Source organism: Condylura cristata, unplaced genomic scaffold (genome assembly GCF_000260355.1).
Source record: "Condylura cristata isolate star-nosed mole 26May11 unplaced genomic scaffold, ConCri1.0 scaffold00029, whole genome shotgun sequence".
In the NCBI taxonomy this organism is placed as follows: domain Eukaryota; kingdom Metazoa; phylum Chordata; class Mammalia; order Eulipotyphla; family Talpidae; genus Condylura; species Condylura cristata.
Genome location: NW_004567130.1, coordinates 8,688,729 through 8,707,016, shown reverse-complemented (window position 1 = coordinate 8,707,016; position 18,288 = coordinate 8,688,729). Strand labels below are relative to the sequence as shown.

Here is an 18,288-nt window from a genome sequence, read left to right as displayed (position 1 = left end):
CCTGGAGCCAAGGTAGTGGGCTTTAGCTAATACTTATGAAGCACCCTGGGGAACTTGGAATGAGGGTGAAGAGTCCCCTGACTTCTTCCCAGCTCGGAACACTTGCCTATGACCAAGAACACACTACGCTAAAAAAAAAAAAAAAAAAAAAAAAAAAAAAAAAGGAAACCAGCCATGATGTAGGGGGACAGGAGGGAGGAAGGGAAGGGGACATTTGAGGTAGGTTTTAAAGGGCGAATAGGAGTTTACCTGTTGGGGAAATTGGAGGGAAAGATATTGCAGAGAGAGAAGCTTCCAACATTTTCCTGCAGGAAGCTACTTATCCTGCAGAATAGGTAGGTTTTCACACCTAGACTAGGGAGCAGATGAGGCAGTCTTCATGGCTGTCCGAACACTACTTCCTGCCCTATGAAATCAGCTCAGTGGGAGTCCAGGAACTGACCAGCCTGCACTCTTGAAGGAATTCCAGAAGGGCTGGGAGGAAGCTGGACATGGTGTGAGAACAGGGGAAGAAAAAAGCCTTGTCTTATGGGCAACGGAACAAGCACATTTGAGAACCAGAGCGTGCACTAGCTAGGCTGGAGCAACTGCTGAAGTTTCCTTGTTTTATAGATTTATTTATGCATAGAAGAACTGGGATGTAGATTGGGGGAGCACTGCCAGGGAGAAGTGTTGTAGGCATGAGAGGACTCACTGGAGACAGAACACAGATTGACTGAAATACACTGCTGAGGGGAGCAGGAGGAGAAACAGGAGCAGTCTGCTGTGCCATGTGTGGGTCCGCTCTCTGGCCCTGGATTTAACTCATGCTTAAATCAGTGGCTGTGGATAGCTTCATTGTGCTGTGCTTTAACCCCTTGTCCACCAGAGAGGGCCCTCCTGTGCTATTTTTAACCTCTGTTTTACATACTATGAAGACTCAGAAATTGAGAAACTTGCCTAGGGAAATACAGTAGAAAGAAGAGTAGGTAGTGGAAACTTCCTGTGAAAAGAGCTAGGGCCACAAGAGATGCTGTGGTCAGGGCTGCAGGAAGGGGTAGCTCAGTTGGCGGTCACTCTGCTCAGGGTGTGGGGTTCCTGCTGTCTCTTAAACCTTTATGCCCCTCTAGCTCCCCAATATGCTTGCACTTGGGCCTCATCCCCCTGGGTCATCTAGAAAAGGGGAAGGTGGCTGGCCCATAGTCCCAAGAAAGAGCGAGACAGAAGAAAACTAAAGATGGCTCTGAATTTGCCCTGGGGGGTTGCACCCCTGTCTTTTGGGAATCCAAGGTCTCAGTTCAACTTTCTGTACCTCCCAGCCTAGGCACCTAGTCAGGACCTATCAGCAATCAGCCCTTTTGACCTGGCACCTGCCTGTCCTCAGAAAGTGCATGGGAAGGCTAAGAATATAGTTAGGGCCTGAGCAATCTGGCCAGCTGCTAGACCTGCCTCTGCAGGCTCAGCGTCTCTCTCTATAAAATGTTGGGAGGGTAGTTGAAAGTCAGATTTTAAAAAGCTACAATGACAACTGTTACTGTTTCCCTTTATCCCTAGCACATAGCCCCAGGACCGCCCATAACCACCTTCAGCCACGCTATGCATGCCAGAGACCATCCTGGCCGACTGTCCCCAGCACTGCCTCTTGCCTCTTCAACCCTGATGCTGCTGCTGAGTAGCCTGTGGCTGGTGGGGGCAGGCCCCAGCCTTGCCCTAACCCCGGAGCTGCTGCTGGACCCCTGGCAAGGTGAGGGCTGACCCCATGGGCCTTGGAAGAAGCAGACTTGCTGTAGTTGGTAGGAGTGGCCACTGCACAACAGTTAGGAATAGGGCCCAGGGTGCCCTAGGGAAGTTTGGCCTTAAAAAAGTGCATGGCTGACTCATCCACAGCCAAGAAGGGAGGGGAAAGGACCCGATTATAGGGGTCAGAGAAGTGGTCTGTGAGTACATGGCTTCCCTGTCTGGTGGCTTTTCCTTAAAATAGGCTTTCAGCGAAGCACATGAATAGGGAGGAGGTTTGAATACCTGTTTTCCAGTAATAACAGCAGCTCTCAGTTAAGTTGAGGAATCATTTGAGGCTCAGAGAGGTTAAGTGCCTCATCCAAGGCCATACAGCTTTGGGGGAAAAGGTGGGGGACTGTGTAGCCCTAATATTGAAGCAGGCAATCTTATCAGAACCTGTGTTCTCAGCAAGGTATAAAGGAGTCAGTGAGTATGCAAAGCACCTTCATAGGACACAGTGATTGCTAAGTAGTTGGTTACTCTTGAGCAGAATGGTGGATCCAGCTCATTCTGTTTCAGAGAGCAGAAGAGTAGCCTCTGTATTTTAGAAGCTCTGGGTCCTTTCCACTAGTGCTGCCAGTGATTCGAGTCTGGCTTCTGGGAGGGAATGCTGGCTTAGTAGGTCTTCCTGGCAGAGGGGATTACCCAACCCGGCATATCTAGAGGCCTTGGAGGTTAGGGCCACTAACCTGGCACATAAACCCCTTCTTTTTCCTAGTGCACCGGCTCCTGACCCATGCGCTGGGTCACACGGCTCTGCCAGGCCTGCTCCTGAGCCTGCTGCTCCTGCCCACACTGGGCTGGCGGCAGGAGTGTCACCTGGGTACGCTGAGGTTCCTGCATGCCTCTGCCCTGCTCGCCTTAGCCACTGGGCTGATGGCTCTGCTGCTGGCAGGCATTGGGGCATCCACCGCAGCTGGTGGCTGTGGATACATGCCTGTCCACCTGGCCATGTTGGCAGGGCAAAGTAACCACCCTAGGCAGCCCCATGGGGTGCTGCCACCTAGGCTGCAGCCGTGGCTGCTGCTTGCCCTGACACCACTGCTCAGCTCTGAGCCGCCCTTCCTGCAGCTCTTCTGTGGCCTCCTTGCTGGCTTGGCCTGTATCCTTTGCCTGGGCCCAAGGCCCATGTGGATGGGGTATATGACTGAGTCCAGGGTGCCTAGGGAAGAAGTGGATCAGGGGATCAGGCCTAACAGTGCTGGGAAGCTGTGCATTCACCTTCCAGAAGCAGCTTGACTCTGGGCTGGAAACGGGACGTGGGTTGATGGAGGTGCCACATACAAATTAAAGGGGAGCCAGGGAGGACACAGGTGGCCCAAGGAGGCACCTAACCTAGATGTCCCCAATGGAGGTTGTGTCTAAACTGAGATATGTAGAATGAGGGGTTCAGGCAAAGAGAAGTAAAAAGGAGAGTGGGCCACACAGGGTACAAGGGCCAGGGGTGAGAGTGAGCTTGGGGGTCCTCGAGCACGAAAAGGGGTACTTGGGGCTGGTGACACTGGCTCTTGCTCCAGGATGTTTGGTGTTTGTTGAAGAAAATAGTGTGGTTGGAGAGAACAGTGGGCACAAGCTGACTCCCAGGACTTACACAGGCCTGGGGACACAGCTGCCCAGGGAGCACAGCACTAGGGAGGGGTGTCAGTGCACCCAGGAGTTCCAAAGTCACAGAACCTGAGCAGTTCACAGGGCTCTGGGAAGAGTGGGGCAGGGGATGTAACAGGATAAGACAGGTTTGGGGGTGAGGCACATCCAGTTCCAGCCTTTACTGTCTGAGTAACTTCAGACACAGGTCCCTTTTCCTCTGAGCCTCTGCTGCCGCAGATTAGGGCAATGACACTTCTCTTGCAGGACCAGAGTGAGAAGCCACGAGGTAAGGCCCATCTCGGCTTGGCACCGGGCCAGCCATACAGTGTGGGTTAACCCTGGCTGGTTTCGGTTTTCCTTGACCAGCCGCCCTGTCCTGGGCAGACAGATGCAGCTGGGGCCTTCTGGTGGCTGGAGCCCTCAGAGCAGCGGCTGCAGGTGCTACAGGCAGGCGTCGTATGCAGGACCCTGACCAGATGGTGGCCACTCAGGTTCCTTCCCGCCCCAGGAAGCCTGGCTGAGCTGCCTGTCACCCATCCTGCCACGCAGAGGTGAGGGCAATGCCAAGCACACTGGCCTGGGTGGTGGAAGCTGGACAATGACCGGCAGTCACATCTTCTGCTTATGCCCCTCTAGGCCTCCTACCCCTGGACCTCCTAACATGGCCTCCCCTAGCCTCTGGTCCCAAGTTGGAGGCTCAGCCCCACTCCCACCAGGTCTGGAACCTGTGCAGCACACCTGGGAGGGCTCTTCAGAATTAGGCCTCGCCTGGGCTGGCTCCAGCTTCCCCCCAGGATCCCCTCTGTGGGCGGCCCTGGATGAACAGATGCTACAAGAAGGGATCCAAGCCTCACTCCTTGAGGGGCCTGCCCAGGGACTGGAAAGCCCTCTGTGGCTGCCTAAGTCTTCTGTTTCCTCTCTGCGGTAAGGTGGGGTGGACAGAAGTGGGGTACCCTGGGGGGAGGGCTGGAGATAACCATCATACTTCTTCCCTGTGTCATCCCACAGGCTGCAGCAGCTGGAGCGCATGGGCTTCCCCACAGAGCAGGCGGTGGTGGCACTGGCAGCCACAGGTCGCGTGGAAGGCGCTGTGACATTACTTGTTGGGGAGCAGGTGGGCGTCGAGACTTTGGTGACTGATGGGAAGGGTGGGTCTGCCCATCCCGAGGGTCCTGAGCCCCCTTAGCAATGGCAGATCTTTAGGTGACCTGCAGGTGTGTAGCCAGGCCCCTGCCCTGTCTACTGAGAGGCCCCATGGGGTACAGGGGCACCCTAGGGAGCAGGAGAGGATCCTTCAGCATCCCACTCTGGTACTATTAATAAAAAACAATTCACTTTTCGACCTGGACTTCTTTGGGGCAGCAGTTGTCTCTGACTCTTCTGTGTTGGCATCAGAGGGATGAAGGTGCAGTGAACAGTGAACCGACTGCAGGAGAGCAGCCTCCTGGTGTCCAGAGACTTGGTGTCACTCGCTGCACCTACCTACGGAAAGCGGAGCCCTCCCCTGCAGAATTGGCTGGGCTGGACCCTCCGCCAGGGGTCCTTCATTGCTGTTTCTCAGCACTGCTGGGCCCCTGGGCAGGAAGCAATGGTTCGGAGTGCAGAGTGGGAGAGGCTTCCTTAGCTTTGAAACAGCAGGTCCTCCTTCCTGGCCTCCGTCTCTGTTCCTGCCCCTGTCCTTCGAGGGAAGGTAGACTGAGCCAGGAGGGCAAAGGCGTGGGGGTGGGGAGGACAGCTCGGGGTGCTGGACTCTGAGGAGTGGAGCGGGGAGCTCCATGTCCCGGAGCAGTCTACATTCTGGACATCTGTGGGGCTGTATTCCAGCCGGGGACCATAAACACACCAGAAAACCTGAGAGTCACACCATTGTGTGCTTTTATAGGCGAGAGGGATGTCATCCCAATTTCTGGCAGCTCCTTGCTCCCCGCCAACTTTGAGGAAGGGGACTCAGAAGCTGCCATGGGTGGAAACCCAACAAGGAGGGGTCTAGCTCTGTTCTCACCCACACCCCAGCTGCTCTGGAGCCCTGGCTCCCTCCGTGCTGTGCAGGCCAGCCAATTGTACGGCTTTGTAGGTGGGCACTGAAGGCCACTGGGAAGGAAAGGGCTCCTAGCCCTGCCCACTTAAGCATACGCTGAGACCAGGCTGGGTGGGAAACAGGCCGGGGCCTTTATTGGCCAGTACATGTTTATCTCCTTGTCTGTCACACACGTGTGGCAGCAGGTGGCTCCTCCCCTCCCACTCAGGACATGGGAAGGGCTAGGGGCTAGGTGTACAACTGAGGCAAGGAGGCTTTGCAGGTCAGTTCAGATGGGGTCCCCTTCTTGTCGGGGACCCAGCACCAGAAAACGAAAAGAAAGGTGCAGGTAGGCTCCCAAGTTTGTCTGGGGGAAGGGCGAGGTCATTCTCCCTGCATGTGCTGAAGGTGGTGGCGCAGAGTCCCTCAGTGCTTGAGGACCAGGTTGCCACCTACCACCCTCTCCCTACAGGCCTGCATCACTGCATTCCACAGAGGAAAACAGGCCCAGAGCCCTAAGCCAGGCCTTGGGCCACTCCCTCTCATGCTTCAGCCCATGATCACCCTCATATGAGGCAGGTGCAGATGTGTCCAGGATGTCAGAACCAACCTGTTTACCCCACAGGCCTCAATGGCAGAAGGGACCCTGAGGAGATTAATAAATATAGATGGGCGGTCCTGGGAGGCAGCTGGCCAAATTCAGGCTGGAAATGGAAGCTTGGCCTGGCCCACCCTGAGGGGCCACCACCGCTCTCAGCCTCTCTCATGGTGGCTCTTGGAGGCCACGATCCGGTAGTTGGCTGTGTGTCTTCCCCTCTTGCCCCGCAGGAAGCTGGGAGTGTCTGTGCTGGCAGGGCCTGTCCCAGACCCTTCTGGTTCTGCCAGAAGGAAGGAGAGAGACTGGGTTAGTGAGGTCTCTGTGTGGTGGCCACCTCCCCTTGGCCCTCTAGGGAGTGGGGGTCTGCCCTGGAGTCCTGGTGGCAGAGCTGTGAGAAAGAAGCGGGTGTCTGCAAGCTGGTTAGTACTCCCTTCCATAGGTTATCAGCCCCCAACCCAATGAGAGCACTCAGTGCCTCTATATGATTTTCTGCCAAGTGGGGATAAATGAACCCATCATGTTTCTGAAGTTTGTAAAATGTAGAGAATGTTCCACAAAAGTAGTTTGTGTTTTTTTTCTTTCTTTCTTTCTTTCCCACATTTTGGGATGGAGGTGTGTCCTGAAACATTCCCATTTTATAGGCAGAAAAAAAACTAAGGCGAGGGAGAGAGGTATTTTTCTTCTGCTCTCCTTGGCTTAGGCCATCTGTGGTACGGAAGGGTTTAGAAGTCAGGCTCTGCTACTGACCTGTGTAGCTTTGGACAATCTGGAATTCTGTGAGGACCTCAATTGTCTCATCTCTAAAACCAGGGGCACAGTCCTTAGACATACTCTGAGGTCCTGGCCAAGTCCAGTAATTACTGAAGCTAGTTCCAGTTAAGTTATGGTAAGATATGCCCCTGAAAATAAGTGGACCTACGATGGTGAAACTCAATAAATGGCATTCTTGTATCTGGAAAACTCCTATGCGTCCTTCAAAACTGAATTAAAACTTCCAAGAAGCTATGTATGACTATTACTCCAGTCCTTCTCAAAGTTAAAACAGCAGGTCAGAAGGGTGGGTTTTCTAGAGGAAGAAGAATGTTCAGGGAAGTGACCACAGACTGGATGTCTTGGCTGAGCCTCCAAAACCACATTGACAGGATGGATGTACAGACTCCAGTAAAGTGCCAGCTTCCCCTGAGGGCACAGCCAGGGGAATAGGCTGGATCTCATTTTCATAGCTGTCCAGTGCCCTGACCCTATGTGCCATAGTCCCCTATGCACCTCTGGGCTGTGAACTGGGACCCTAGGACAGCTCAGACATGTGTGGTCAATCAAGGGACATTTCTTTGCCCTAAATCAGGAAGTAGGGGCATAGGAGGCATAGAGCAGAAGCTCCAACATCACTGAGGGCCACGTGCGGGCCCCCCCATATCCCAGTCACAAGGCCTCAGGCAAGTCAGAACCGCTGAGTCTCATCTGGAACATGAAGATAATACTGTGTCACACCCTTGCAGTAAGTTTTTAAGATGACCAGTAGTGGAGAGTGGTTTTGGAGAAACTGCTTGATGATTATTATGGTCTCTGAATTGATGTGCTTTCAACCTAGTAGGGCTGTCCCTTGTAAGTCAGTCATGGGGTACTGTTCAGACATGATCAGATTTGGGGCCTGGATTTCTCTGGGCACTTTAATGCCTGGCTGAGTAGGTGTGTCGGCGAACCTTTGTTTATAGAGCTGAAAGAGCTATCACTTTAAAGATGGCAGATCTAAATTTAGGGTGGATCCCTGGCCTTACTGCTGCTATACCTCTGGCCCTGAGGGAACCATGCATGAGCCCTCTGAACCTATCTTCCTCCTTAAAAATAAGGTCCTGGCATCGCCCACCCAACAAGCTTGTGTAAGGACTGGGGATAATCAATGTAAATCCCCCAGCCCAGATGGGCCAGATGTGTGACGGCTTGACAACTATTAATATTATCATCATTATCGACTGACCAATGAGCCCCAGCTGGGTCTTTAGCTTGTACTTGCTGTGTATGTTGGGCCAGTGGGGAAGATTCTATTTCCTTTTTTGCTACCCTCCTCTCCCCCCAAAGATCTATAATCCCTGCAGGCTTGCGGGGCTTTCCCAGGTGACTGGCACTTCCTCTTTGGGGGGCCGGAAGCAGACCCCGCTGAAGGCAGGTGGGGCACAGATCCAAGGCCAGGGATGTGTCCCTTCTGGCTTCTGCCCCTATCCTCTTGAGAGAGGTGGGACGACTGAAAAGGTGTGCCGAGAGCCTTGGCCCTTCCTTATGAGAGGAGAGGCAGTCAGGGTGCTGGTCACTGGTGTTTCTGTACGTTAGACAAGCCACGTGGCATGGCGGGAGGAATTTAGGAAGTGAACGACACACGTGCCTTCCAGCCTCCGGGCCTTTACCCATGCAGGACTCTCAGGGTTTCCCTTCCCACTCGCTCCTGACGCAGAAGGGCTCTTCCATGATCCTCGCAGTGTCCCGTCACCTAGGATGCCTTCTGCACCCCGGAGAGGGAAGTGACTGCTCCTCACCTACATTCCTTGGTGCTCTGGTATGAATACTGAATATGCCACTCGTTGGGCAGCTCCTCAGACTAGTGTCTCTTGGGATCTCCCCCAGGACCTGCCCAGACCTGCCGCTAGGTCTGCACTACAGCTTTGCCGAGGGGAGGCAGCTTGGTTCCAGCCTGGGCCCAAATCCCTGTGTGGGGCCTCAGTTTCCCCTCAGTAAAACAGACATGAAGCTGGAAGTGCTGCCCAAGGTCTGTGTGCATGGATGCACTAGGACTGGGCTGGTGGGGGAGGGGGTGCAGCTGTGGTGGGGAAAGTGTGGCCTCCTACTGGGCAGGGGAGGACAAGGGGCCAGCCCTAGGGCAGCCAACCCCTCCTTTCCCAGGGCCAGCCACAGGCTCCAGTTTAATGGGGGAGACCTTCGTCTGCCTTTGAGGACATTCTCCCAGTGGGCCTAGATGCTCTAGTCCCCGCTCTTATTCCTCAGCAACCTCATGCACTCTCTTGGGTTCTCTTTGACCTCTGCCCAGACTGTTCCTCTGCCTCTTCACTGACCCTAACCCTAACTTTGCAGGTGTCTACTTAGAGAACATTTCCCCCAGGAAGCTTTCCCTGAGATGCCCTCCTGTCTCCCCCAACCTGGGTCAGGTGCACGTCTCTGCTCCCAGGGCTGCCTGTCTCACTTAGGGCTTAAAGGCCAGATCTAGGGCTTCCCATAAGCCCCCATATTCTAAATTTCATGAGACTAGGACTATGTCTGCTTTATCTATTGGAGGTTATATAGCCAGCAAGGTGCCTGGCACAGAAAGGAGCACATGCATTCAAGAACTGGTTATCAGAGCCTTCTCTGTGCCAGGCACCATCTACTGGCAAACAGAAAGACTGAGAAGGAGGGGTCCCTGGCCTGGGACCAGCATTGGGAGGCACCTTCTGTACCCCCAGGCCCTTCCCAGGCCCTTTCTGAAAGGGGCTGCCCCTGCCTGCCCACCCTGCCATTACCTGGCCAGATGATGGCTTCCAGCAGGGTGACCCGTCTGGCCAGGAGCTCCAGCTGAGCCTGCTGCTGCAGAAAGCTCTGTAAGCTAGGAGCCTGATGGGAGATTGAGAAGAGCAGACGGTGCGAGTCCGGCCTCCGAGGGCTGGGCCGGGGAGCTAAGGGGAGGGTATAGGGCCAGGTACCAACCAGTTTCAGGGCAGGTGCCTGGAAGTGAGTCTCTATCAAGACCTCAGACTCCTACATGGGGACACAGCTTCCTTGGCCCTTCAAGTGACCAGAGGGGTGAAGAATTGTTGGGCAAATGCCTATGTAGAGGGTCTCTTGCAGGGCAGGGCAGGAGGACCTGAGAGGGAGCTGCAACTGCAAGGGAGACATCTAGGGGCTAGCAGGACCTGCCCAGGAGTCTCTCAAGGCTCATAGGGCAGGGAAGATCAGAACTGGTAGGTGGCCTATTACCCAGAGTTCTTTGGGGCCTGAGCCTAGCTCTGTCACCCATAGTCCTCTGCACTTCAGGAGACTAGCTCCATGTCTTGTGGGTCTGAAAACTGGATCTGTTAGTCATGATTTCTTTAGAGCAGAAGCCTCACTGGAGTCCACTGTGGACCCATTACCCATAAGCCTTATGTGGGCATGGCTCTGACTTTCTTACCCATGATCCCCTGCACTGGCTGTGTTACCCACAATCCCGTGCTGGTCTGGAGTTTGGTGCCATTGTCCATAATTTCTTCCAAACTTGAAAATTGTCACTTCTAGTTCCCTTGCAGGCCTGGAATCCACATTACTCATGAAATCCAGAGATCTGGGTGTGACCACAGAAGTAGGGGTTCTGGTTTCCAGGGCCCCCATCACCTGTGGCAGAGGGACCAGTCACTGAGGGATGGGAAGTCTTGGCTTCTCAGGTTCTCACCTGCTTGGGGCAGGGACTTCTTCCAGCCTCATGGCTGGGACCAGGCAGCTCCACCCCAGAGGGCCTGGGGAAAGCTGTTGGATGGGGACTGGGCTGTCTGTCCGTCTGTCTCTACTCACCATAGAGCCCAATCATTGTTTCCAAGATTAAAACCCTCTCAGCTAAAATCTTCAAAGCCTCGCGTAGTTGGTGCAACCCCTCCCCCTGCGGAGGAAAGAGACAGATGCAGCCGTGAAGGGGCTAGGGGAGGGGGCCCTGCAAAGCCTATTGGCAGCCCATGCCCCACCCTAGACATGCACCTGCAGCCCCACACCACCTGCCACAGCCCAGGGCCCAAGGACAGCTGGGACAAGACCAGGAGAGGGCAGGAGGGGTCAAGGCACAGGAAGCAGCCCCTTCAACCGGTCCCTTAGAATTCCTTCTGACTGCTCTCCTCAGATCCCTGCATCCCTGCTGGGTGCGGGGTAACCGCAATACACTGGGGCACTGCCCCTCTGCAACCTGCCACAGAGCCTGTTGCCTGACACCAGCTGTTCTCATAGCACCTACGTGATTCCTGCCACATCCCTGGGCCAGCTGTACTCTTGCTTACTTAACATTGTTTAAATACTACATTAGTCTCACCTTAGTTAACTGCTATTAGTGGGATCAGGCTACTTTCTGATATTGTTTCCATTCACCCCAGAATGAGCATACAAATAAGATTAGGAAAGGTTTCACTGTATCACTGTTGGCAAGCTGAGGCTGGGCCTGGTTGCCCCTCCCCAGTCTGTCTCACTCTGGGCTCACCTCTCCCTAGCTCTCACTACTCCAGATCCATGTTTTACATGTCCTATAGCCAGGTCCTCGACCCTGCCCTCTCTTCTAAGCTGTATCTCTAGCCACACCCCCACCTTAGGGATGTGGCAAAGGGTCCACAAACTCATCCCACTGTACCCCCTTCTCCATGCTCCTCACTCCCTCAGTGGTGCCAATTCCGCCCAGGGCTCAGGTCAGAGATCAGGACTGGCTGCCCCTCGCCAACAGTCCTTTCCTTCCCCAGCACAGGTTTCACAGCCTTGCCAAAACTCCACACTCCCTCACTCCTTCCTCTTTCCTAGACCGAATGAAAGTTATTTCTGGAATGTGGATATCTTAATTCCACCAGAGCACGAGGATGGCAAACAGAACTATTTCAGTCCCGACACAGCTCAGAGTCTCACTTGGCACCTTTTCTAGTGCAGATTAAGTGGAGGGATGATGCTTATTGGTACGATTTTTTAAAAAAAGATTTATTTATTTATTCAAACAGAACTGGTACAGGCCAGAGATGCAGAGGGCGAGAGGATTCACCAGAGACAGAGTGGGGAGCAGAACAGGCAGATCAATGAACAGGCAGATCAATGCTGAGGGGAGCAGCGGGCGGGTCAGGAGGGGTCTGCCTCACCATGTGGATCTCCTCTGGGGCAGGCGGGGATCGAACTCATGCGGAAGTGGCTTAAGCTTCTTAGTGCTGTGCTTTAACCCGCTGTGCCACCAGGGGTTATTGTACCTTATTGGTACAATTTTAATCCAACCCTTGAAGGTAGCTAGTTATTCCCACAGAAGCATCTAAAAGCCAACTGAGAGGCCTCCCAACATGTCTGTTGGACGTGAGCCTGTGTGGTCACCAAGCTGTCCTGTCCACGTCTCATGGACTGGGACACCCTTATGTCACCAACTGGCCATTGCAGCCTGGGGGCCACAGGGGCACATCCGGCTGCAGCCAAATTAATCCCTCTTCAAATATTGCAGGAGCGGGATCTAAAACTGGATGACCGGCACAAATGATGTGCAGCCCGTTGACATGGACAGCAGGCCAGTTGACTTCACAAGCCTCCTTCACCTGCGTCTAATCAGAAGGAAATTCTCAAAGGTATCTCGATGGTGGGACATTTACAGAAACACAAAGTCAAGAGAAAAGGGAAAAGGGCAGGAGACTTGTTCTAAATTTAAAGAGGCCAGACAGGGCCCTCCCTGGTGGCGCAGTCGGTTAGAGCGCAGCACTAAGGAGCTAAAGCCAATTCTGCATGAGTTCGATCCTCGCCTGCCCCTGAGGGGACCCACAGGGCACAGCAGACCTCTCCTGACCTGCCCGCTGCTCCCCTCAGCAGTGCACTCCGTTGATCTGCCTGTTCTGCTCCCCACTTTTTCTCTGGTGAATCCTCTCACCGCCCCTGCACCCCTGGCCTGTACCCCAGTTCTGTATGCACAAATAAATAAATCTTAAAAAAAAAAAAAAAAGAGGCTAGACATGTGACAAGCAATGTGTAAATCTTGATAGATCTTGGATTAAAAAAAAGCTATGAGACATTTTAGGGGGACCCTCCCTGGTGGCATAACGGGTTAAAGCACAGCACTACAAAGCCAGCCAAAGCCACTGCAGCATGAGTTCAATCCCCAGCTAGGGGCTAACCCACATGGCAGAGCAGACTGTGCCTGTCCGGTCCACTGCTCCCCTCAGCAGTGTGTTTCAGTCAATCTGCCTATTCTGCTCCCCACTCTGTCTCTGGTGAAGCCTCTCACTGCCCTAGTACTTCTGACCTATACCCCAATTCTGTATGCATAAATAAATAAATCTTAAGAAAAAATACCTTGGTTAAACAGAAGAGAAAAGAAAAAGCCTATGAATACATGAAGAGAGAAAGAACAAATGAGACAGACCAGTAGGAACAGCTCAATCCAGAGGAAGGGCAGTAAGCTACTCATTCAACTAGCTTTCCTGCGTATTTAAAAAATTTCAAACTAAAAGCTTGGAGGAAAAACTGTAAAAAAAAAAAAAATCTGCTATTTGGCCCTCTTCCCAGCTGGGTGGCCTGCTGTTGGCACCCATGATACCCCAGCCTGGCCTGCCCGCTACCCCTGGAATCCGAGAGCCCAGGGCCTGCTGGGCATCCCCATTCCATGAACAACACTCCTAGACATTCAGCCTGCCTGCTTCTCCTGCTCAGTTTTGCTACTGTAAATGTTGCTTTCCACTTCTTGCCCCACCCCGCCCCAGCCAAACAAGCACCAGGGTGCTCCAAGTTCCCCTGACCTCTGTCTGTCTTCCCCAGCCCTTCAGTTCCAGCCCTTGCAGCCCCTGGCTAGGAAGAGCACAAGCCTCTTGCCTAGATGCTGCCTTTTGCTTCGCCCTTATTTCCCCCTTTGCAAATTCCTTTTTTCACAGGGCAAATGGAGGGACCGTTCACAAGTAAAAATCTCACCAGAATACTCTTCTCCTTATAAATACTTCGGTGACTCCCCAAGTTCATAGAATAAAGTTCAAATTCCTTAATCAGGGCCTGAAAGTGACCTCGTTACCCCTCGCCTGTCAGATCCTGCCACCCGAAGTATCTGCAGTTCTTCCAGAACTCCAAGTCACTCTTGCCTCAGCAATTTTCCTTTCTGCCTGAATTGCCTTTGCCTGGGCCATGCACCCTTCTGCCCCAGCCTGGGTTTCCTCCTCCAGAACTCTAAGCCCTCCCCATCCCAGCTGAGCTCAGTCCTGTCACTGCTGATCACCTGTCCAACCCCTCCCCCACAACTCCAATGCGATGACTGCAGGAGGAGGACTGTGTCTAAATTATACCTATGTCCACTCTCCACTTGGGGGAGAATGTAGCTGGATCCTCTGATCCCAAGAGCTAGAAGCTTGACTGAGCTCCAGCTCTCCCAGCAATCTGCTCTGTGGAGATGGGTCTTAGTTCTTCTTCTTTGAATAAGGAGTTGGAGCTTCAGTCTATCTTGTCCGAGAGGGCCTGGCTCAGAGCAGTGGCTCTGGTGCAGTGCCTGCAGTGGAACCCCATAACCACTGAGTGTCAGTGATGAGCCACAGTTGGGCCACTGGCTGAATGGGAGTTGGCTGATGAAGGACTAGGGCCTTCCCCACACGGGACCTCATCCCCACCCAACTGCCAGGGACAGAGCTGATCTTCTGGCCCCAAAGCCTCATGCAGTTCCCAGCCCAACGGGCCCCCTCTGAGGCAGGCAGCAAGCAGGGACAGAAGTGCAGGTGGGTGAGGGGAGGCAACAGATGGATAGGGGCACTGCTACCTCCTGTGGGGCCCCTTCCACAGGTCCTGAGTTTGAGACCTGAGCTGGGGTAGCTCAGGCATCTGTTCCCCTGCCAGGATCCCCAAGCAGGGATGGGCTGCTCAGCCTAATCCAGCCTTCACCTAGTTCTCCCAACTCTCCTGAGCTGGGTGGATTGTGATTCCAGACCCAGGGTCTCTGGGAGACGCCAGTGAAGGGGACTAGAGATAGCAGAGGGCCCACTCGGGTTTACTCGACCCCCATTTCATGCCCAAGCTGACAGTGTGCTTATTCTGGAGCCACAGAAGAGTCGGGGGAGAGTTGGCGGGGGCTGGGTGGCAGCATGGGGCTAGGAGAGGCTTGTTGGAGAGGTAGCAGGGCCCCAGAAGTCATGGAAATACACAGGGGAGGGTCTCATGCAGGGTGGAGGGCTCCCACGGCTGTATCCATCACTGACCCCACAGTCAGGAGCAGAGAGGCAGGGGGATGGTGGATGCTTCCCATGTCCTCACTAACTAGAGTCTTCCAGGAAGCAGGGCATCCCAGCAAGACTACAGCAGTAAGGTAAGGAGGGCAGGGCGGCGAGACGGAGACATGATACCAGCCCCCCAAAAGAGCCTCCCAGGTGTTTGTGCTGTAGGGGTCCACTCCAATCCTGTCCAGTTTCCAAATGGCTCCTATGTCAGTGATAGCTTCGGTGCCTGCATTGTGGGGCTTCTGGTCCTCAACAACATGAGCCTTGGGTGGATAGATCTCTAGACCTCAAAATTCACTCACTGTAGCTATCGCTGATGATTGTGTAGGTTGACGGGACACCACATCAATTGCGGGACTTTGAGGGGTGTGGTTTCAAGGTTCCCTTTCCCATTTACTCTGCGTCTCCGGTGCATGTGAGAGTTTCTAGCCCCCTTCCGATTCTTCAGGAGCTCCCTCTGTGTATAGTGGTGCCTTGTCTCATTTTCCCTGTTTCTCCCAGGAACATAACAGTTTCTCTTCTCCCACGCCTCGTGGGTCTCGACTGTGTGTGGAAAGCAAGCTAGTTACAGTTTTTTGGGTCCCCTGATCTCTTTTACCATGTACACATGCACACATCAGTTTCTAGGCCTCCTGACTTTCCTGTGTATACAGTGCTGTCTAAGATCCTTTTTACCAGGGGCCTCCTGTGCACTTTGCTGTCTTTAGGCCTCCCTTCCTCCACATCATGGGTTTCCAAAGGCTCCCTACCCCACTCAGGTGACACATATCCACACATCACTGGATACTGTTTCATGCTTCCCTGTCTTCTTCAACTAGGGGAGAAGAAGCCAAAGCCTTTGCTGGGAGGGGGCAATGGAAGCAGGTCAGCCCACACCGCCCAGGAGGAACAGGCAGTGTTACCCTGACCTAGCAAGGCCCAGAGGGAAAAGGCCAAGACAGGGATGAAGACAGAGAGCGCGCCTGGGGTCCGCTGGCCCTGCCTGGTTGGGAAGGACAGGGCTGGGAAGGGGCCAGGGCAGCAATTGTTAAGGCCCTGGGACACCAGGTTGCAAAGGGAGGTCCCGATGGGGTGTCCCCATTCCCAGGGCCTACTGGTGAGAAAAAAATCTGAGTGCCCAGGGCAGGAGGGAGCAGGAGGAGATCTGTGTGGGCTGAAACTTACCCAATGGCCCCTTTCACCAGGGTCTCCTTTGGGGCCAGGTTCTCCCTGCAAGGACAGATGGGGTAAGTGAGAAAGGGATAAAGGGAGAGAGAGAAGGAATGAAAGAGAAAGGAGATTGGGAGACTGACAGAGACAAAGAAGTAGCTTGCATTGGACTAACATTGGACAGAATACCAAATCAAAACAAAAATCGGAGGGAACAGAGCGTGATAAAGAACAGACACTGGAGGATATTCAACCTTTGAATGATAGGAAATGAACTGAGTGAAATCATATATTAATGGACTTTCCTTTGAGAAAACACCCCAGTCCCCTCAGGCTCAAGAAAACACCTTAAACAGAACGCTTTGGTCAAATTTGCCCAAGGTGTCAGAGGTTGGAGTTATGATCAGAAGCTGGAAAAGAGAAAACAGTAGAAAGCAAGGGGGTGGGAGTGGTGAAAACTGCATAAACATTCCCTTCTAGGGCCTCCCTGGTGGCACAGGGGCTAAGTCTCAGCATCACTGAAGCCCAAGTCCTATCCCGGCCAGGAGCTGACCCACATGGCGCTGCAGACCTCTCCTGTCCCGCCTGCTGCTCCGTTCGGCGTTGGTTTTCGTTGGTTTCCCTTTTTCGGTTCTTCCTTTTTTTTGTTGATTCTTTTCCCCCCCCACACCTCTGCCCTACACAGTTCTTCTATGCATAAATGAATAAAAATAAATCTTTTAAAGAAAGCAAAACTGGGGCGCAACCAACCAAGATGTTTTTCAGCTGGGGAGTGGATAAATACATTGTGGTACATTCAGACAGTGAAAAATTATTCAGCACTCAACAGAAATAAACTATCAAGTCATGAAAGGTGACAGGGGAAACGAACGTAACTTCACATCGCTAAGTGAAAGAAATCAACCGGAAGGCTGCAAGCTACAGCTCAATTATGTGACATTCTGGAAAAGGCAAAGTCATGGAGATTGAAAAGACTGGTGGTTGCCAGGGTGAGGGAGGAGGCATGGACGAGCAGGCAGGGCACAGAGGGTTTTACGATAGTGAAGTTACTGTGTATAATACTACAGTGGTGGGCACATTTGTCAACCACCCTACAATGTTTGACACCAAGAGGGAACATACATTTGTCATGGAATCTGGGTGACAATGACATGCCAATGGGGCCTCATTTGTTGTATCAGCTGTACCACTGTGGTACGGATGTCAGCAGTGGGGAGGCTGTGCATGTGCAGAGACAGGGAATACATGGGAATTCTATGTATTTTTTGCTCAATTTTGCTGTGAACCTAAAGCTGTTCTAAAAAATGAATTTTATTAATTAAACAAACCAAAATGACCAATAAAAACAAGTTTAGCAATCTTACAACCCCAGGAATGTCAGTGAACTGAAAGCATGATAAACAGAAAGAAAATAATACCCTACCACATATAATCAATCTGTTGAAAACCAAAGGTAAAGCAAAAGTCTTAAAAGCCAAAGACACACACACACACACACACACACACGTGTACAATGGTCAGAAGACCACAAAACAACATCTTTAAAGTTCTAAGAGAGAAAACTGCCAACCATTCATTTTCATCAGTGTAAATATCTTCTTAAAAATAAGGTTAAAAAAAAGCTGCAAGGATTTGCTGTCAGAAGACCCACATGATGAGAAAGGCTGAGATGTTCTTTAAGCTGAAAGAAAACGATACCAGACAGGGTTGTGGAGCTACAGGAAGGCTAACAAGCACTAGCAGTATATGCAAATGACATTTTCTTTTTGTTTTCTTAACTTTAAACATCAACTGGCTATTGATAGCAGTAATAACAATAATGCATTATGCAGTCATTATGAAATACAGACATAAAATACATTGACAGCAATAGCACAAGGATGGAATAAGTGAGCTATATATCTTTTAATGGTCCTGCTTTTACATGAAGAGGTATAATATTAATTCAAGTAAACTGTGAGAAGTCAAGGATACTATTATCCATGAAATAACTATGAAAAAATAGCACAAGAAGAAATAGCTAAAAAGTCATTAGCGGGGATTACAATTGAGATGGAAAAAAAATGTACAAAATGATGTAAAAATAAACTGTTATAAAATAAAACTTAAAAAAAAAGTAATTAGCAGGGACCTCCCTGGTGGCACAGGAGTTAAATCTCAATGCTAACAAACTCTCACTAGCCACTGCAGCACTAGTTTGGTCCCCAGCCAGAGAGGTGACCCACAGGGCACAGCAGACCTCTCCTATCTCACCCACT

At 52.3% G+C, this 18,288-nt stretch overlaps 2 protein-coding genes across 2 annotated transcripts in view; one reads left to right on the top strand and one right to left on the bottom strand.

The window, feature by feature from the left end:
* Positions 1 to 4,685, top strand: part of RHBDD3 (rhomboid domain containing 3) — a 5,831-nt gene extending 1,146 nt beyond the window's left edge. Inside the window, exons 2-6 of the mRNA XM_004690867.2 lie at positions 1,534 to 1,723; positions 2,477 to 2,860; positions 3,734 to 3,896; positions 3,982 to 4,269; positions 4,354 to 4,685. Coding sequence (XP_004690924.1) covers positions 1,576 to 1,723; positions 2,477 to 2,860; positions 3,734 to 3,896; positions 3,982 to 4,269; positions 4,354 to 4,531 — 1,161 coding nt within the window. The 5' untranslated portion in view covers positions 1,534 to 1,575 and the 3' untranslated portion in view covers positions 4,532 to 4,685. The remainder of the gene's footprint in view (positions 1 to 1,533; positions 1,724 to 2,476; positions 2,861 to 3,733; positions 3,897 to 3,981; positions 4,270 to 4,353) is intronic.
* Positions 4,686 to 6,106: 1,421 nt separating this feature from the next.
* EMID1 (EMI domain containing 1) overlaps positions 6,107 to 18,288 on the bottom strand; it is a gene marked incomplete at its 5' end in the record, with an annotated part of 32,929 nt that continues 20,747 nt past the window's right edge. Inside the window, 3 exons of the mRNA XM_012730832.1 lie at positions 6,107 to 6,240; positions 9,470 to 9,560; positions 16,046 to 16,090. Coding sequence (XP_012586286.1) covers positions 6,116 to 6,240; positions 9,470 to 9,560; positions 16,046 to 16,090 — 261 coding nt within the window. The remainder of the gene's footprint in view (positions 6,241 to 9,469; positions 9,561 to 16,045; positions 16,091 to 18,288) is intronic.